The 20,181-nt window shown below is 35.8% G+C and overlaps 1 protein-coding gene across 1 annotated transcript in view; it reads left to right on the top strand.

The window, feature by feature from the left end:
* Positions 1-19,758, top strand: part of IRAK1BP1 (interleukin-1 receptor-associated kinase 1 binding protein 1) — a 34,183-nt gene extending 14,425 nt beyond the window's left edge. Inside the window, exons 2-4 of the mRNA XM_008566645.1 lie at positions 3,737-3,802; positions 18,498-18,628; positions 19,049-19,758. Of these exons, the coding sequence (XP_008564867.1) occupies positions 3,737-3,802; positions 18,498-18,628; positions 19,049-19,319 (468 nt within the window). The 3' untranslated portion in view covers positions 19,320-19,758. The remainder of the gene's footprint in view (positions 1-3,736; positions 3,803-18,497; positions 18,629-19,048) is intronic.
* Positions 19,759-20,181: the final 423 nt, after the last annotated feature.

The following is a 20,181-nucleotide window of genomic DNA, read 5'->3' as shown; positions in this document are numbered from 1 at the left end:
TTTTACCTGAAACTATTTGAGTTTTAATGCTTTTTACCTGAAACTATTTGAGTTTTAATGCTTTTTTTTTTTTTTTTTTTGGTAGCTGGCTGGTATAGAGATCCGAACTCCCTTGACCTTGGTGTTCTAACACCACACTCTAACCAACTGAGCTAAGTGGCCAGCCCCTATTCAAGTTTTAAAACCGCCAGGCCTGTGTCTCAGGAACCTTTCCAGGGTTAACAGGGACACTTGATCACCCTGTCTACTTACTACATGACAGCAGTATACGCCCCTTCCCTGATTGTGATAATCAAAAATGTCTCCAGACATTGGCAAATGTCCCTTAAGAGGCAAAATCACTATCCTGTTGAGAACCATTGCCCTATTGATAAACAAAAAAATCTCACACTCTATGTGGGAGCCCACCAGCCAGAATACCAGGAATATATTTATAGTGAAACAAAGTTAGGTTTATTTAGCAAAATGCAAAAAGAATGCATCCGAATGGACCTTAGGAATGTTTCAGAAACAGGGAGTAGGGAGGAGTCACTTAGGGGTTTTGGGCTTGTGTTGAGTCATTCCAAGGAAAAATTAGTAAAGCAGAAGCACTTTGGTGATTGGCTATTTTATTCATTTTTTTCATAGAAAACCCAGAGAATTAAAGTTGGGCATAGCAATCAAGAAGAAAAAGAATGCTAATCATTTTTGTGGTTGCAGTTTGATTAGTTTCTCTTAGAAACTTTGCTTAGGTTCCGTATGTGTCCTCTTGGAAACATTATTTTCTGCTTAGACTTTCTCAATCTGATTGCCAAAAGGCAATTTTCACTTCCCTGACATTCCCTATAATATTATTTGGAACTTCCAAATGCATCAATATGCGACTATTTATATATTTATCAACTATGTGACTATTACTGCACTGAAGGTGAAAATGGAGTGTTCTAAGTAACTTTGGAAAATGGTGTTTTGACTGGAAAATGTAAGGGTGAAGAAGGAAGGTACCTAAAAGTTATACTCTAGTTGACAAATTTGTTTTCCAAGGATGAACTAGTTAACATTTCTGAAACTGCTTTACATGTATACTGGAGCTGAAAAAATACAAGTTGGTGGATGGTGGGAGCCAAGTTTCTTACTTGGAGAGGCAAGTTACAGATAAGATGGGAAAGTTAGAATGAACTCTATGAATCTGAATTACAGTTGGAAACATCATTTGTAAACTCATGTTTAGCTTCATATATATACAGATGGAAAGATACAGAAACAATTGTAGATATGTATGTATGTGATTCAGTACACATACATATATTATCTAGCTCTGTCCACTGAGAAGGCTAGAAAGAACGACACCCCAGTAGCAGTGAGCATCCTCAGCATCCAGATGTTGGTTCTAAATACCAGTCTCAAAGAAAAGGTACTATGCTTCTTGGAGAAATGACTGTTCTAGGGCTAGGGCAGGGAAATGGAATAAGTCTGTAGCATCTTGTCCTAGAAGGTAAGGAAGTTCTCAAAAAATGAAGGAAGGGGTATGTCAAAAGGATATAGAAGCCAACCTGAAATAAATCCCAACGGCCAAAGCTAGAACAGTTTGAGCAACAAAATATAGTATTTATTGAGTGAGTGTGGGTTGTACTTAGTGACATGCCTACAATAAAGTATGGAAAGGGAAAAATAGTAACTTGGGCAAACACTACTTAACCAAGTGATCAAGGTTAACATCATTAGTAGTGTCATGTGATATCACATATGCCCTGATATGTTGTGATGAGAAAGGCACTTCACCTCTGTAGTATTCTTTTCTAAAACTTAAAACCCCAGTCTAATCATGAAAAAACATCAAACAAACCCAAATTGAGGGACCTTCTGCAAAATATGACCCAAACTTTCAAGATCATGAAAATCAAAGGAACACTGATAGACTGTCACAGATCAGAAGAGACTAAGGAGACTTAATGAATTAGTGCAATGATGTATCATAGATTCAGTCCTGGAGTAATAAAAAGGACATTAATGGAAAAACTGGTAAAATCCAAATAAAGTTTGGAATTTAGTTAATTATAATGTACCAGTGTTGGCTTTTTAAGTTTTGACAAATGTACTGTAGTAATGTAAGGTGATAACATCAGAGAAATCTGAAACTGAGATATATGGGAATTCTGTACTATCAGCAAATTTTGTTTAAATTTAAAATTATTCCAAAATAAAAAGTTTATTTAAAAAGTTCAGAACAGCATGTAGAATATACTTTTATTTGTGAAAAAGTCTATACATAGATCTAGACATGTTTATATGCATTAATAGATGGTTTACTGAAATGTTAACAGTAAAAGGGTTTGGGGACATTATTACTTTCTTTTTTGTTCTTTTCCCTAGTATTAAATTTAATTAGTGTGTATCATTTATATTTTTAAAAATAACACTATTACAAACAAAAATAACAATAAAAAGATACTTTTCTTTACAGCTACCTTTCCTGGAATTATTTCTCCAATAATTTTTTAATCAGAAGTTTTATATGTGTTTATCAAGTGAAGTGGAAGAAAAAATGAAAAAAGAAAAAAAAAAGACTTCCAAAAATTCAAGAAAGATATGTTTATATGTCATAAAAGAATATTAAATGACATAAAGGTTTCATGTTAATCAGTTGAAAAAAGCTGATTATAAGCATTACATACAATACTGTTTTATACTTGTCTGTATTCTAAATTTTCTACAATGAGCACGTATTACTTTTATAATAAAAAAATTGCGCTAATATTTTCATGGGAGTGACATGAGAGCTGTAATTGGAACTTGAGTTCAAATACTCAGGTTAAAGCTTTTTAGAGTTTTTCTGGATAGCATAAATTGCTTTGTGATTAGTTAATATCTTAAAATTTAGATGTAGCTATATCCCCCTACAAAATAACTTATAATTAAATCATTATTTGGCATAATAATCATTATATATTTATTATGTGTTCTGAAAGACTTTTAAAAATGTATAAAATATAAGTTTTGCTTGTCCCCAAGGATCCAAGTAGCTGAAGAGTTCATTGCACTGAATTTAAAATCTCTTTTGAAAAGTAAATAAATATAACTTTTTCATCAGAATAATGTACCCTATATTTACCCAGAGAATCAAAAAAATATTAATACTACTTTTCTAAAAGCAAACTAGCCCAGGTCCAGTGTTTCAAGAAATATTTATGTCCTAGTAGCTTAGCAACTACTTTTGCTGAGTGCTTTCTCTATGCCAAATACTGTACTTTATATACAACTTCTCATTAAATCCTCAAAATAATTCTGTATGGTGTACATTTTATTAACCTGATTTTATCAATGTGTAAACTAAGGCTCAAAAAGTGTATAACTTGACCAAAGGTGCACATGATAGATATTCAGTAATTTGTATTAAACTATTTGTAAACTGAACATTTTATAAACTCCAGCACTCTTGTAAGATTAAGTATGCTTTATGTACAAACAATTCCTCATATATATACCACCCTAAGTTCATACTTCCTTTACAAGCTAATGTAAAAATTTATAAATGGAGTGACAATTATGATGAAATTTTAAGCAAATCTTTATAGGTTTCTGAACTAATTTTATGATATCTTTAGGAAAGTTTTAAAACATGAGGTAAAGCAGTTTTGTTTTGCATACTTTATATCTTCTTGATGTTAATAAGTTTGGGTTTCTAATTTATGTTTTAGAGTAATTGCATTTCGTAGCCAAACATTTAGTAACAATATTCTTGTACTTTCTGTTTCAGGCAGAAAATGTAACTGTGACAAAGGATTTTAGAAGAGTAGAAAATGCTTATCACATGGAAGCAGAGGTGTGCAATACTTATCTTAACAAATAATTAAAAACAGCATGACTTTGTGGGGACAATTTGTCATTTATTTTTATTCTTGAACTGAAACGTACAGTAGAAATGATTCTCATAGTGTTGATAAAAGGGTTATTTTTTCTCAAAATAATTTTTGATGTTATATATCTGTGTGAGCTTTTAAAACAAATTTAATGAGATTTAGATAAGAGAAATGGTTTAAAATGGAATTAAAACAGTAAAGGGGAAATAGCAGTTAATTGCCATCTGAATAAAATTTTAGTAATTTTATTGGCTAGTGAGCAGGAAGCACTACAGGAGAGAAATTTATTCTCAGATAAAAAGCAAATGGATAAAGTCATACCATAAAGGATTGAAACACGTTTCAACATTCTTTTGTTTTATAATGCAATTATACTGTGTTGTGATAAGTATTATTTAAAAATAAAAACCAGATGGAAGAAAATATTTGCAAACTATGCACCCAAGAAGGGATTAATATCCAGAATACATAAGGAACTTTAAACTCAATAATAAAAAATAAGTAATCTGATTAAAAAATGGGCAAACGAGCTGAGTAGACATTTCTCAAAGACATACAAATGGCCAACAGGTACATAGAAAGATGCTCAACATCACTAATCATCAGGGAAATGCAAATCAAAACCACAATCAGGTATCATTCAGTTACCCCAGTTAGAATGGCTCTTATCAAATAGACTGAAAATAACAAATATTGGCAAGGATATAGAGAAAGGGGAACTCTTATACATTGTTGGTGGGAATGTAAATTAGTATAGCCATTTTGGACAACAGTGTGAAGGTTTATCAAAGAACAACACACAGAACTACCATACTATCCAGCAATCCCACTGCTGGGTATATTCTAAGGAAAGGAAGTCAACATGTCCAAGGGATACCTGCACTTCCATGTTATCGCAGCTGTATTCACAATAGCCAAGATATGGAACCAACCTATATGTCCATCAACAGATGATTGGATAAAGAAAATGTGGTATGTATACATAATGGAATATTACTTAGCCATAAAAGAGAGTGAAATTCTGCCATTCACAACAAAATGGATGAATTTGGAGAAAGTTATGTTAAGCAAAGAAAGCCAGGCACAGAAAAAAAAAATACTGTATGGTCTCACTCATATGTGGAAGCTGAAAAAGTTGATGTCTTAAAAGTAGAGAATAGAATAGTGGTTTCTAGAGACTGGAGGGGGTGGTCAATGTATACAAAATTGTAGAGAGAGGAAGAATGACATCTAGTGTTCTATAGCAATGTAGAAGGACTACAGTGAACAACAAATTACTGTATAACTTCAAGTAGCTATTGAGAGGATTTTGAATGTTTTCAACACAAAGAGGCGATAGATGTTTGAGGTGATGGATATGCTAAATACTGTGATATGTACACAAATACACGTACTACATAAGTACATACAATTATCCTGAGTCAATTAAGAAAAAAATAAGAATAAAAGTTAAAAAATAAATGAATAAATAAAAACGACTCAATCTTTACATAAATTTAAAAGATGAAAGATTTTCAATACACTCAATTAGAGATAACATTTAGTTCCTGTACTTTTTACTTATCTTTAAAGATTTGATGATCAGCAATTTTTGAAATCAGAGCATGTCCTGGTTGTGGTTAGGTTACAGAACTGCGGTTTTTTTCTGATTCCAAATGTTTTGGGGTATGTGCTTAGTGCTGCCACCTTGCTGCCTCAGGGGAAACAGAAGAGTGGGGTTAGAGTGGAGTCTTGTTTATTTAGTGAGAAAATCTTTGTCTAGAGGTAGAAAATACCTCAAGAAATCACCTGATTCTCCAGGCAGATAATATATTATTTTTAAAATTTTAAGGATGTGATCTTAGATTCAGATCAGGTAGACCCAGATTTCCCAAAGGTCATAGAGCAAGAATTAGAATGAAAATTAGAACCCTGGCTTCTTATCTCTTGAGATTATAATTTCCACAATATTCTGTTTGTTTCCCCAATGCTTACTTTAATAGTTTTGTGATTTCTCCATTTAAAATTTAACTATCTCAAAGAACTTTAAAATTACTCATTATTATTTTAGGTATCCTTTTGGTAAAAGTTATTCTGTAGCAGTAGGGACTGAAAAATACCTTTCAAAACAGGATGAAGAGCCATCTGGTAAGATTCCAAATTATAGAGGTTAAAAGCTGGGAGTATGTTATAGCACTCCCCCAGTAATGAACATAGGTAGGGGTAGGTTATCTTAGTTAAGGTGGTTTATTGTGATGGTACCACCAGGGAGTAAGGACGAAAAGGAAACAGTCCCAGCAACTACATAGCCAGGCTTCATGGAAAACTGGAATGTTTTTTAGACTACTGAGTTGTTCTAGGGACTGACCTTCCAGGTACAGAAAGAGTCCCTTAGCGCTGTTTGTTTTAAGACATGACAAAATGAGGATTTGGCTAAACTCTACTTCTCTTCCTTCTGCTTTACTTATCTATTTAATACTTTTATTCAAATGTCTTAAGATCTGATTATATTTTGTATAGGGCTCCTTGGTAGCCAGAAGTCATATATAGCACAATCTAATATGTGATTCCCTTTAGGTCAGCACCAACAGTCAGCTGAGACCAACAAAATGGGATCACAAGATAAAGAGTATGCCAACCTATGCATAAAAAACAATGTGTGGCTTTATGGGTATGAATGTAACAAACACTAAAATCTAATGTCAAACATATACGAGTACTCTCATGAACTGTTAAATAGGTGGGTACTTTTAAGAAGTTTGTGGAAAATAGAATTAAAAAATAATAAGAATTTTTTCATGAACTTTTGAAGACCCCCTTTATATGGAATAAGATTAGATGGTATGTAGACTCCTGCAACTTAATAGCAAAAAAGGAAATGCCTGATTTTAAAAAATGGGCAAAGGACTTGAATAGACATTTATCAAAAGAAGACATACAGATGGCCAATAGGTATATGAAAAGGTGTTCGACATCACTAATTATAAGAGAAACACAAATCAAAACCACAATGAGCTATTACCTCACACCTATTAGAATGGCTGTTCTCAAAAAAGCAAAAGACAATAAGTGTTGGTGAGGAGAGGATGTACAGAAATTAGAATGCTTGTACACTGTTGGTGAAATTGTAAAATGGTGTAACCACTATGGAAAACAGTATGGAGGTTCCTCAAAATTAGAAAAAGAACTACCATATATGGTCCAGGTATACCACTTCTAGGTATATATCCAAAAGAATTGATACCAGGATCTGGAAGAGATATCTGTACTCCCATGTTCATTGCAGCATTATTCACAATAACCAAGATATGGAAACAACCAAGTATCCACCAACAGACAAATGGATAAAGAAAATGTGTTGTATAGATATAGTGGAATGTTATTCAGCTTTAAAAAAGAAGGAAATCCTACCATTTGCAACAAGATGGATGTACCTGAAAAACATTATGTTAAGTGAAATAAGTCAGTCATAGAAGGACAAATACTGCATTATTCCACTTATATGAGGTATCTAAAATAATCAAACTTATAGAAACAGAAAATGCAAGGATACTTCAAAAAGTTTGTGGGAAGGTTCATATTATCCTTTAATTCTATTTTCCATGAACTTTTTGAAGTACCCCCCTAGAATGGTGGTTGCCAAGGAATGGGGAAGGGGGAGATGGTAAGAACGTGTTAATGGGGATAAAGTTACAATTGTACAAGATGAATAAGTTCTAGATATCTGCTGTACAACACAGTCCCTACAGGTAATACAGTCTTGTGCACTTAAAAATTTGTTGAGGGTAAATCTCAGGTTAAGTGTTCTTACCACCAAAAAAAAAAAGCAAAGGACATAAACTTTTGGAAATGAAAAATATGTTTATTGTCTTGATTGTGGTGATATCATAGGTGCATACATATGTCCAAACTCATCAAATGGTATATACTAAATATGTGCAGTTTTATAGGTATATCAATTATACCTCAATAAAGCTATAAATAATTTTTGAAAAAAGATTAGAGCATTACTTTTCACATATTATCCGAAATTTTCATCCTGAAAGGCACTTAAGAGATTGTTTATCTAACCTCTTACCCACTCTGCTACTTCCCCTTAAAGGTTAAAACATTTCTTTTTTTTTAAAAGATGACCGGTAAGGGGATCTCAACCCTTGGCTTGGTGTTGTCAGCACCACGCTCAGCCAGTGAGCAAACCGGCCATCCCTATATAGGATCCGAACCTGTGGCCTTGGTGTTATCAGCACCACACTCTACCGAGTGAGCCATGGGCCGGCCTTAAAGGTTAAAACATTTCTAAGTGACTTCTTTAAAGGTGGGTGATTGGGTGTATGGGGGGGGGGCTCTATTAAAACCCTGGCTTTGTGATTCCTATATTGGTACTCTTTCTACTTCTGATGTCATGTCATAATCTCAGTGTAGAGAGGGATTTTGAAAGCCTGTGATATAATAGGCATTCAGTAATGTGTATCAAATAGAAAAAGTAGTATAAGTTCTCATACAATTTTCTCTCTCCTCTTTCCTTCTCCTTTTCCTTGCATGCTTGCCATATGTTAAGCATTTTTCATGCATTATCCCATAAAATCTTTTTTAACTATTCATTTTTCTTATGAAATATTTTGTTAAATAAGCATGAATATATAAGACCCATTCCATTTTTAGACATTTAATCAATGCAAAATTTTCTAACATTAAAAATCAGCTCACCAGTACCTATCCATTTTTAGTGTAACAACATAAGGGTAATACTTCCTCCTTGAAGTATACACTTGAAGTACACTATTGTTTTTCTTCTCTAGGGGTAAGAATCCCTAGTTTCTCTGGCCATTTCTTATATGACAAACTCGTTGTTTAGTTAGCCACTTTCCTTCTAAAGTCTCTGCAGCTATAGTGTCCTACTTATGATTTGACCAGTCCATACTAGAGAGAGATGATTATCTTCCTTATTCCAGAATAATTATTTCTAATAACACACATAAGCCTGAATTAACTTTTTTGCATTTGCATCACATTGTTCTTTCATTCAGCTTACAGTTATAGTCCATAATTACAACTAGTAATACATGCTGCTTTTAAATCATATTCCTTCCCTCTATACTTTATTACTGTTTCAAAATGAACTATGGGGTTTTACATTTATTTCTGTAAAATTTTATTTTATTAGAGTTGGTCTGTATTTCCAGCCTGTAAAATAGCATAGAAATAAAGCTCATCATAAGGAGAAAAATCATTCATGCCAACCCAGAACTGACACGGGTATACAGATTAACAGACAGGGTTATTAGAAGTTGTTATAACTGTATTTCACATACTCCGAACTTAGAGACATGGAAGATATAAAAAGACTGAAATTGAACTTCCAGAGATGAAAACTACAATGTGTGAGATGAAAAATACACTGAATAGGACTAACAGCAAATTAGACATTACACAAGACAAGATTAGTGAACTTGAAGACATAGCAATAAGAACTATCCAAATGAAACACAGAAAGAAAAGACATAAAAGTGAATCAGTGAGCAGTGGGACAACTTCAAATGGCCTAATGTACAAATAATCAGAGTTCCAATGGAGAGAAGAGTGGGAACAAGAAAAATATTTGGAGAAATAATGACTAAAATATTTCCAAACTTGGTGAATATTATAAACCCACAGATTCAGAAATTTCAATTAACCATAAGCACAAAAAATATGAAAAAATATATCAATGTACATTTTAATTATATTGCTCAAAACCAGTGATGAATCTTAAAACAGACAGAGGAAAAAAAGATGTTATGCACAATGGAACAAAGATAAAACAACAGATTTCTTGTTGAAAACAGTACAAGGGAGGAGACAGTGGAGCAACATCTTTAAAATACTAAAAGAAAAGAAAGACACTAAACCTAAAATTCTATATTCAGAAATACTATTCAGAAACAAAGGCCAATTAAAGACTTTTTCAGTAACCTAAAATAATTCATTGCCTGTAGACCTGCACTATGAAAAATGCTAAAGGGCATCATTTAGACATAAGGAAATGATACCAGAAGGAAATATAAATCTATACAAGAGAATGAAGAACACTGAAAATGGTAACTACGTGGGTTAATAGATGATATTTTTCTTATATAAGTATCTTTAAAATGTCTATATTTATGTAAAAGATAACCATTTAAGCAAAACATGATGATGAACTATCGGGATTATAACATGTTATATGGGAAAAACAGAAGTACAATATTGCAAGGTTCCTATATGTGAAATGGTATGATATCCCTTTAAAGGTAAATTATGATAAGTTAAACATGTATCCTATAAGCCCTAAAGCAAACACCAAAATAACAACAAAAAGAGTTACAACTAATGAACCAACGAAGGACATAAAATAGAGTAATCAAAATATACTCAATCCAAAAGAAGACAAAATGAGAAAAGGGGGAACAATGAAGAGACAAATAGAAAATAAATATCAAGCTCACAGGTTTAAATTTAACCATATCAATAATCACATTAAATGAGAATGGTCTAAAAACCTTCATAAAAGGCAGACATTTTAGATTGTATAAAAAAGTAAATTTCATCTATATGCTGCCTGAGAGAAATGTACTTTAAATATGAAGACACAAATTTGTTAAAAATAACAGGATAGAAAAAGATATACCATGTTAACATGAATCAAAAGAAAGCTGGATTGGCTATAATAATATCAGACAAAAGGAGATTTCAGAACAAAGAACATTACTATAGATAAAAAAGGTCATTTCATAATGATAAAAGGTTAAATTAATTAATAGGACATACAGTCCTAAATACTTCTAATAACAAAGCTTCAAAATACTTAAGGCAAAAATGATAGAACTGCAAGGAGAAACTCTACAGTTTTAGTGGAAGATTCCAATACCTTCCTTTCAATAATCGATAAAACCAGTAGATGGAAAATTAGTAAGAATATAAAATATTTGAATAATATTATCAATCAATTTGACGTGCTTGACATTTCTAGCTGACTCCAAAAACAGCAGTCTACACATTCCTTTTAAGTAAGTGCACATGGAACATTTGCCAAGATCAAACTATATTCCAGGTCATAAAACAAGTCCCGATAAATTTAAAAGTATTTGAATCATGCAAAGTAAGTTCTCTCACTGCAGTGAAATTAAATTAGAAACCAATCACAGAAAGATCCCTGGAAAATCCCCCAAATAATTGGAATTTAAATAACATAATTTTGGGGTTCCGGTTAAGATAGTGGAATAGACAGTCCCCATCGTCACTCTCTCCCACAAATCAACCAATTTACAACTATAAAAATATAACATCAGCCAAGCTGGGGCCACTGGAGCTCAGGGGAAGAGGAGGAGAGACCTATGGAGTTCATGAAGGGGGAGAAGCCACGATGAGAGAAAGAAAAAACTAATCTGAGCATTTCATGCTGCGGCTGCTTTAAGGCTGGAACTGCTGAACACATGGAGCAGGAGCCACATCTGTGCCCTTTGGATGGAGTTGCTTGGAGGCAGCAGGGGAGAAGAGGGCCTCAATGGCCCCCAGGATAGCAAGACCACTAACAGCATTCTCGTGGACTCATGCAAGGAGTGAGGAGCCAGAACAGCTGAAAAAGGGGAGCCATTCAGAGGTGGTGAGTCATCACAAGGGACTGGCACAAAGCTCACCCCATGGGAAATGTTTGGAGCATGGGCAGTGGGGGAGACAGGCCCACTGGGAGAACACTGGGACACAGCAAAGACAGCTGATCTGCCCCCAGTCAGCACAGGACCACTCAGAGGAGACTGGTCAGGAATATAGAATTGCTGGGGTGCAGTTTGATGAAAAAATTCAGGCCCAGATCAGAGTTTCTACACAACCCAGGTGCACCTGGTCTCTGGAGAGCTGGAAATATCTATAAGGTCAACCATTAAACCCTGAACTGCACAAAAATCCTTCCCTAGGGAAACAGCAGCAAAGCAGCAATTTAGCTCAACCACACAGCTCTAGTACTCGTTCCCACAGGAAGTTCCCCCATTTTAGAAGTAAGCAAAGGAAAAAAAATTAGTGCCGACCTAGGCACACCACCAGCGCCTTGGGGTCTGCCAGGGGACATGAGGCATGGAGCCAGGGACCTGACCCCTGCCTACAACCACTCACAGCACCAGCACCTTGGGGCCCCACTGGGGACAGGCATGGAGAAGGGGACCGGACCCCCCTCCCACAACCAAGCACACCGCGCCATGCTTCGGGACCTGCCTGGGGACCCAAGGCATGGAGAAGGGGTCCGGACCCCCTCCCACAACCTGGCACACTGCCAGTGCCAAGGAGCATGCAAAAACATTGCTTCCATGTGGGTGGCCCACCACAGCTGCCCAAAAGCGGCTAGACACCACAACCACCATGCAGATGGTCTGCCAGCCACTAGAGTGCATTGACACAAGGAGAGTCACCAGCAGAGATAAAGAAAAGAAGAGGATGTCCCCCTCCACAAAGCCAATTTCAGAGTGACAGAAGAAGCATCTGCTCTGTGATAAATATTGGGGGACCTGATCACACTTCTTAGCATTGGACCTATCATTTAGGCAACAAATCAACAGAGTAACCATTATTCTTTCAGAAGGAAAGAAGTCTAGGGTAATTAGAGTGGGGATGGGAGAGGGAGAGTGGGATGGGGAGAGATTGGACAAGGGGCATAAAGAATAATTATGATTTGTAACAATATATATTCTAGTAATATTGATTTGATCAACATATCTCGATGTTGAACCCCAAAAATATGTATGGTCAATTTTGATTCAATAAAAATTTTAAAAATTTAAAAATAAATAAATAAATAACATACTTTTCATTAACCCATGGATCAAAGAAGAAATTGAAAGGGAAATCAGTATATAAATTTAAGGAAGAAATCATGCCAATTCTATATAAAAACTTTTCCAGAAAACTGAAAAGGAGGGTGTAGTGGATTGAATTATGTCCCCCCAAAAACTCACTGAAGCTTGAATTTTGTCCCCTGAGTTTTATGTATTAGAAACTTAGCCCCCTCTGTGACTATTAAGAGGGTGGGAAATCCTATTATGGTAATTGAAAAGGTGGAGCCTTGAAGAGGTGATTGAATTGTAGGACTCTGCAGTAGTGAATGGATTAAAAATGGTGGTCAGGGGCATCATTCTGAGGGCTTTAGAAGAAGAGGAGTCTGTCTTTCTGCTCTCTCTGCAGAAGCCATCCATCTTGCAATGTGAGATCTCTGGGTCACTGTCACCACCACCAAGACCTTCATCAGACATGTTCTCTGGATTTTGGACTTCCTAGACTCCTAAACTGTGAGCAATAAATTTTGTTTTCTTTATAAATTATCCAGTTCCATGTATTTTGTTATAAGCATCAGAAGTGGACTAATAAAGAAAATTGGAACCAGTGAGTTGGGTATTCCTTATAACAGATACTTGAAAATGTGGAAATGGCTATGGAACTGGGTGTTGAGGAGAGGTTGGAGGAATTTGGAGGATTGAGAAGACAAAAAGACAAGGGAAAGTTTAGAATGTCTTAGAGACTGGTTACATGGTGGTGAGCAGAATGCTGATAGAAATATGGACAGTAAAGGCCATTTTGAGAAGGCCTCAGATGTAAATGAAAAGGGACTTACTGGAAACTGGGGCAAAGCTTACCCTTGCTGTGAACTGTCAAAGAACTTGGCTGCATTGTGTCTTTGCCCTAGAACTTTGTGGAAGTTGAAACTTAAGAGCCATGAACCAGAGTATTTGGCAGAAGAAATCACTAAGCAGCAAAACATTCAGGAAGGTGCATGGCTATTTGTAACAGCCTACTCTGAGTTATTGCGGCAAAGGCACAATGTAAAGCCAGAATTTAGAAGGGAAGCAGGCGTAAATATTCAGAAAATTTGCAGTCTGGCCATGTGGTAGAGAAGCAGAGAGCATTTTCGGGAAGAAAATTCAGTAGTACTAAGATTTGCACAAACAAAAGGGATTATCAAGAGAAGGGGGAAAAAGCCCTGAAGGCATTGCAGAAGCCTCTGGGGCCAACCCTTCCATTTCAGGCCCAAAGGCCTAAGGAGACAAAATGGTCTTGGGGAAAAGGCCTGAGGCACCCTCCACAGGTTCACTGCTCAGGGCCACCTCAGGAAACTGCTTCTAACACCAGCACCCCAGCTGCCTTGGCTGCTCCAGCCATGGCTAAATTGGCCCCAGGTGTGGCTGGACCCACAGCTTTGGAAAATATAAACCAGAAGTCTCGGCGGCATCCACGTGGTGTTAGATCTGCAGGCTCACAGAATGCCAAACCTCTGAAGGCTTGGGAGCCTCCACCCCAACTTCAAAGGATGTATAAAAGTCTGGGGGCTAAGGAAGAGATCTGTCACAAGGGTGGAGTCACTGCAGAAAGCCTTCACTAGTAATGTCAAGAGAAAACGTGGGGTCAGAGTTGCAGCAGAGAAACCCCATCAGCACCATGCCTAGTGAAGCCATGAGAGTGGGACCGCAATGGAGACCCCAGACCTGTGGAGCTGCCAGAGTGGAAAGCCAGCCTGGGAGAGCTGAAGTGTGGCCTGAGACCAGGAAAGCCATAGGAGCCGGGCTGCCTGAAGACTTGGAGATCCAACCCCCACACCAGCATGCAGAGGAAGTTGAACATGTAGTCAAAATACCTGATTCTCCAGCTTTGAGATTTAATGCCTGCCTTGTTGGGTTTCAGACTTGTTTGGGACCTGTTACCCCTTTCTTTTGGCCTGTTTATCCCTTCTGAGATGAGAATATATACCCTATGTTTTCCCATCATTGTATCTTGGAAGTAGATAACTTACATTGATTTCACAGATGGGACTTTGAACTTTGGGCTTTTGAGTTGTTTAAGTTAAGACTTTGGGAATGAAATGAATGCATGTGCATGTGAAAAGATATGAGTTTTGGGGGCTGGGGTGAAATGTAGTGGATTGAATTATGTCCCCCCAAATCTAATTGAAGCTTGAATTGTGTCCCCTAAGGTTTATGTATTAGAAACTTAGCCCCCTCTGTGACTATTAAGAGGGTGAGAAATCCTATTATGGTAATTGAAAGGTGGAGCCTTGAAGAGGTGATTGGATTGTAAAACTCTGCAGTAGTGATTGGATTAAAAATGGTGGTTAGTGGTGTCGTTCTGAGGGCTTTAAAAGAAGAGGAGAGTCCTTCTTTCTCTGCTCTCTCTGCTTTTGCCATCTTGCATTGTGAGACCTCTGGGTCACTGTCACCACCACCAAGACCCTCATCAGACATGTTCCCTGGATTTTGGACTTCCTAGCCTCCTAAACTGTGAGCAATAAATTTTGTTTTCTTTATAAATTACCCAGTTCCATGTATTTTGTTATAAGCAACAGAAATGGACTAATACAGAGGGAATACTCATTCTTAGGGGCCATATAACAAAATCAGGAAAGAAATTACAAACAGAAAATTACACACCAGTATTCATCATAAATGTATGTGCAAAAATTATGAAAAGATTTCAGCAAATCAAGCCCAATGATATATATGAATATATGTCTATATCTATATATAGATATATGATAATACATAAATACCAAGTGTGGTTTATCCCAGGAATAAAAAGTTTGTTTAATATTTGAAAAATTGGTAAACCTAACTCAACATATTAACAAACTAAAAAAAGAAAAACCATATGATCATCACAATAGACTCAGAAAAAGCATTTAACAAAATCTATTATCCATTCCTAATAATAATTCACAGCAAACTAGGAATGGTAGGGAACTTCCTCAGACTGAGAAAGGGCATCTATGAAAAACCAGCAACTAATATCATACTTAACAGCATAACACTAAATGCTTCGTGCCTAAGATCAGGTACAAGACAAAGATGTCTGCTCTTACGACTTGTATTCACATTGTACTTTAAGTTCTAACCAGTGCAGTCAGGCAAGAAAGAGAGTAACAGGCATCCAGATTAGAAAGGAAGAAGTGAAACTGTCTTTATTAATGGACATGACCATCTATGATGTAGAAAATCTGATGGAACTGATAAAAAAGCTACAGGACTAATAAGCATCAAAAATTTAAAATACCTAGGGATAAATCTCAGTTGTGAAAGACCTATACGTTGAAAACTACAAAACATTGCTGAGAGAAATGTTAAAAGACCTAAATAAATGGACAAACATATCTTGTTAATGGTTTGGAAGACTCAGCATTATTAAGGTACTCATATCTTATTTCAGTTCTCCCTAAATGGGTATGCATATAGATTCATTACGATCCTAATCAAAATCCCAGCCAGCTTTTTTTAAAATAGAAATTTACAGACCGATTATAAAATATATTTGGAAATGCAAAAGATCTAGAACTACTCTGAAAAAGTAGCATCTTTATTCATAATAGCCCCAAACTGGAAGCAACCCAAATGTTTTTCAAACTGTGGTTGCATCCATATAATGGACTACATTATATGGACTGTTACTCAGCATAAAAGGAACTATTATGCAACAACATGGATGAATCACAAATGCATTATGCTAAGTGAGAGAAGTGAGTCTTAATATGATACATGGCTATATGCTTCCATTTATATAACATTCTAAAAAAGCCAAATCTGTAACAAGGGAGAACAGATCAATGGTTGCCAGGGTTTGGGAGTTAGGAAAGGAAATGATAATAAAGAGGTTACTTGAAGGAAATGGGGGGGTATGATGAACAGGTCTAAATATTTGTTACAGTGGTTACAGAGCTCTATACATTTGTCAAAATTAATAGAACTGTACATCAAAAAAAGATATATGTAGTGTATGTAAATATACATATATACATACACATAAAATTACCATAATATGATAATTTTTGAAGCAAGGTAATGGATGTCTAGGGTTCTTTATACCATTAACTCTACTTTTGTGTATGTTTGAAATTTTCCTCCTTAAGTAGCTTAACAGGCTAAAAAATAAACTATGATGGTAGAAGAGGTCCACAAAAATCCAAATATTACTTGACCAGAAAGGACAGGAGGATGAATTGGAAACTATAGAAAATGGAGGAAAAAAATGGTCAAAGGAATACCATGAAAACAGTGTCTTGGAAACCAAAGAAGCTAGAAGTCTGGGAAATGGAGAGGTGGGAATTAACTGTTGGCAATGTAAAAGAGCAAATGTTAGGAAGCATGAGAAAAAAGATAAGGAGATCATTAGTAACTTCATAAATGTTCTTGGACTATTAAATATAAAAGCAGATAAGAGATTAAGAAAAGGAGTAATGGTAATGGAAGCAGTATGTGCTGTTCATTAAGAAACTGGTCTTTGGAAGAAGACCAATGGATTAATAAAAGTAGAGAATGGTTCAATAAAAGACAAAATTGCATGCTTTGGAGTGTTCTGATCTTTTGTGAATTGTTGCTTTGCCTCCCACAGATTTGTTACCCCTTTTTCCTTGGGTGATGGAGCCACCAAAGATTACTCAAAGCCCATCTCTTCTGAGCAGTGAGAAGCCCCAAAAAGGGGTTAATCTCCCAGAACCCTCAAGAGCAAGGCATTCCTTCCATTTGGGAAATTAATCACGAATTGGGGTTCTCTTCCCGCATTTATTTTCCAGACTAGGAAGTTACAGGAAGAGAACATAGGTGGGGTTTTTTCTAAGTACAGTTTAACTAGTTTAACAATAGAAGCTGGTAACATTCAGTAAGACAAGCAAGGTGACATTCTATAATGGAATTAAGTCGATCCACTAACAAAAGTTGACTTTAGCAAACATTCTCTTCTTACGGCAATTTCCCAGTATCCTTACATATCAATCAGTAACCTGTCTGTCTTTGAGCTAGCAACCTTGCTGTGTTACAATTCCTTATCTTACAACAGAGACTATAGCCTGGGGAAAATTTCCTGTCCTTTGCAAGGTCAATATTTGAAACTGCAAGACTTTCGAAAACCAGGCCCTGTGAAGTACATTTGCTTTATGAATACTCCACAGCAAATTAAGGTGATAAATTGAATCCTTGCTCCCTTCCTTGTTGCTCTGATACTTAGTATTGAAACTTCATAGAACATTAGTCTTCAATGGATAACATTTATTATTAAAAGCAGGTGTTCTGTGTTGTGTAAGGTGAGATCATCTCACCTCTCTCTTTGTCTCTGGTACTCAGACCTACCCTATTTTGTATGAGAGTTCTTTAGAAGAAAAGGTTTAGTCCTCTTCCATAAAATGTTTAAAGACTATGTTTTTAAGGTGTTGCTGAATATAAGAACTGCTTTCCACATATTTAATGGCAGAGGACATGGTGAAATAGATTTGCTTCCTCATATAGATCTGAAAATAACTATTGGAAGAAAAAACATAAAATGAGAGCAGTGAGTTATGATATAATTACTACTAATCAGGAAGCTAATGGCATAGATTGGACTAAGGAGTCATGAAAAAGTTATCATGGTTAGAATTTAGTCAAAAAATTAAGTTGAAGGGGGAATCCTTGAATTTCAAAAAGTCTCTGGTTTAACAAGAGTTTTAAAATATGAAGTCAATATTAGATAAATTTCAAAATTCATAATCAAAAATGTTTAATAACAATAATTTAGTTATAAGTATCAAATTGACTTTTCTTATCTGTTACATATTATAAAATGACATCGTAATCTGGCTTTACTTTTTTACTCTCATTTAGAGAAAATTTTGAAACAATACATCAGGCATGAAAATAACATCAAGTATCATTTCATTTACAGGTCTGCATTATATTTACTGAATTTGGAAAAATGCAAAATACTTGTAACTTTCTCGTTGAAAAGCTAGATAGCTCTGTTGTCATCAGCCCACCCCAGTTCTATCATACTTCAGGTTCTGTTGAGAACCTTAGGTAAGCTTGAGCATATCTTTAACTAAATTATCAATTCTTTTTTTTTTTTCTTTTTTTTTTAAAAGATGACCGGTAAGGGGATCTTAACCCTCGACCTGGTGTTGTCAGCACCATGCTCAGCCAGTGAGCGAACCGGCGGGATCTTAACCCTCGACCTGGTGTTGTCAGCACCATGCTCAGCCAGTGAGCGAACCGGCGGGATCTTAACCCTCGACCTGGTGTTGTCAGCACCATGCTCAGCCAGTGAGCGAACCGGCCATCCCTATATGGGATCCGAACCCGTGGCCTTGGTGCTATCAGCACCGCACTCTCCCGAGTGAGCCACAGGCCGGCCCTAAATTATCAATTCTTTAAACAAAATTATTCAGTGCTTCAGTTGATTAAATGTCATAATAATAATCTCTGCATTTAATTTCTAAGACGGCAAGCCTGTCTCGTTGCTGTTGAGAATGCGTGGCGCAAAGCTCAAGAAGTCTGTAACCTTGTTGGCCAAACCCTAGGAAAACCTTTACTAATCAAAGAAGAAGAAACAAAAGAATGGGAAGGACAAATAGATGACCTCCCGTCGTCCAGACTCTCAAGTTCATTAACTGTACAACAAAAAATAAAAAATGCAACAATACATGCTGCTTCAAAAGTATTTATAACTTTTGAGGTAAAGGGGAAAGAGAAGAAAAAAAAGCATCTCTGAAATTCCAACTAAAATATATTGTATTTGTATCTTTTTATATATTTTTATACATTTTATGTTTACTTTTGTCCCAAATATGTATATATAATAGTAGATAAACTATTTCTTCCAAAATCTGTCAATCCTTAAATATAGTCTCTCAGAATACTTAGATTCACTTTCTGTTTCTATTGTCAAAAACTTACTCTGAGAAATACTTTTGGGAAATAAATATATTATTTGCACACTTGTATACTGACAATTCATACAAGTACATTACATGTGTAATATTTCTCCTTTAGGGACTAATATTGATACTCAGCCACATTTTTATGTGAAACCAGTTTTTTTTATAAAAACTGAGCTTCAACAAATTATTTTAATTTTAAAAATTGTAAAACAAATTTTTACATATAAAAAGGAATCCTTATATCCCATTAAACCTAATAATTTTCTACAACTCATGATGAGTATATATAAATGATCTTAAGTGCATTCTGTTGGGCCTGCAATTTGACTTTATCCTACTTACAAACTAATAAGTTAGCCTGTTACTGTTTCATGGATGTTTGCAGAAGACATGAGACTCCTGGGATAAAAACAAAGGACTATTACTCATGGCACAGCAAGGAGCATGAGAATCAGCATACTTTTATTGGTTCCCCTTCTCCCAGGTTCCTTGGGGCAACATGATATGGCTGTACACAATATGGCTACCCATACAGTGGGTTTTCATTGTAGCTGAGGAGTACTGAGCTTGTAGGACTCACTGCTTTTTGTCATGAACAGCAGCAAACCTGCTTTTTGTCCTGGAGGGAGACATTGCCTCATCCCTCAAGGATGCTCACTGAAAACTCAGTGCTGAGAAATGACCCAGGTAAAG

The sequence above is a fragment of the Galeopterus variegatus genome, unplaced genomic scaffold, assembly GCF_000696425.1.
Source record: "Galeopterus variegatus unplaced genomic scaffold, G_variegatus-3.0.2 Scaffold259, whole genome shotgun sequence".
NCBI classification, from domain to species: domain Eukaryota; kingdom Metazoa; phylum Chordata; class Mammalia; order Dermoptera; family Cynocephalidae; genus Galeopterus; species Galeopterus variegatus.
Note: the sequence above shows the minus strand (reverse complement) of the source record. Positions and strands in the feature narration are given on the sequence as shown.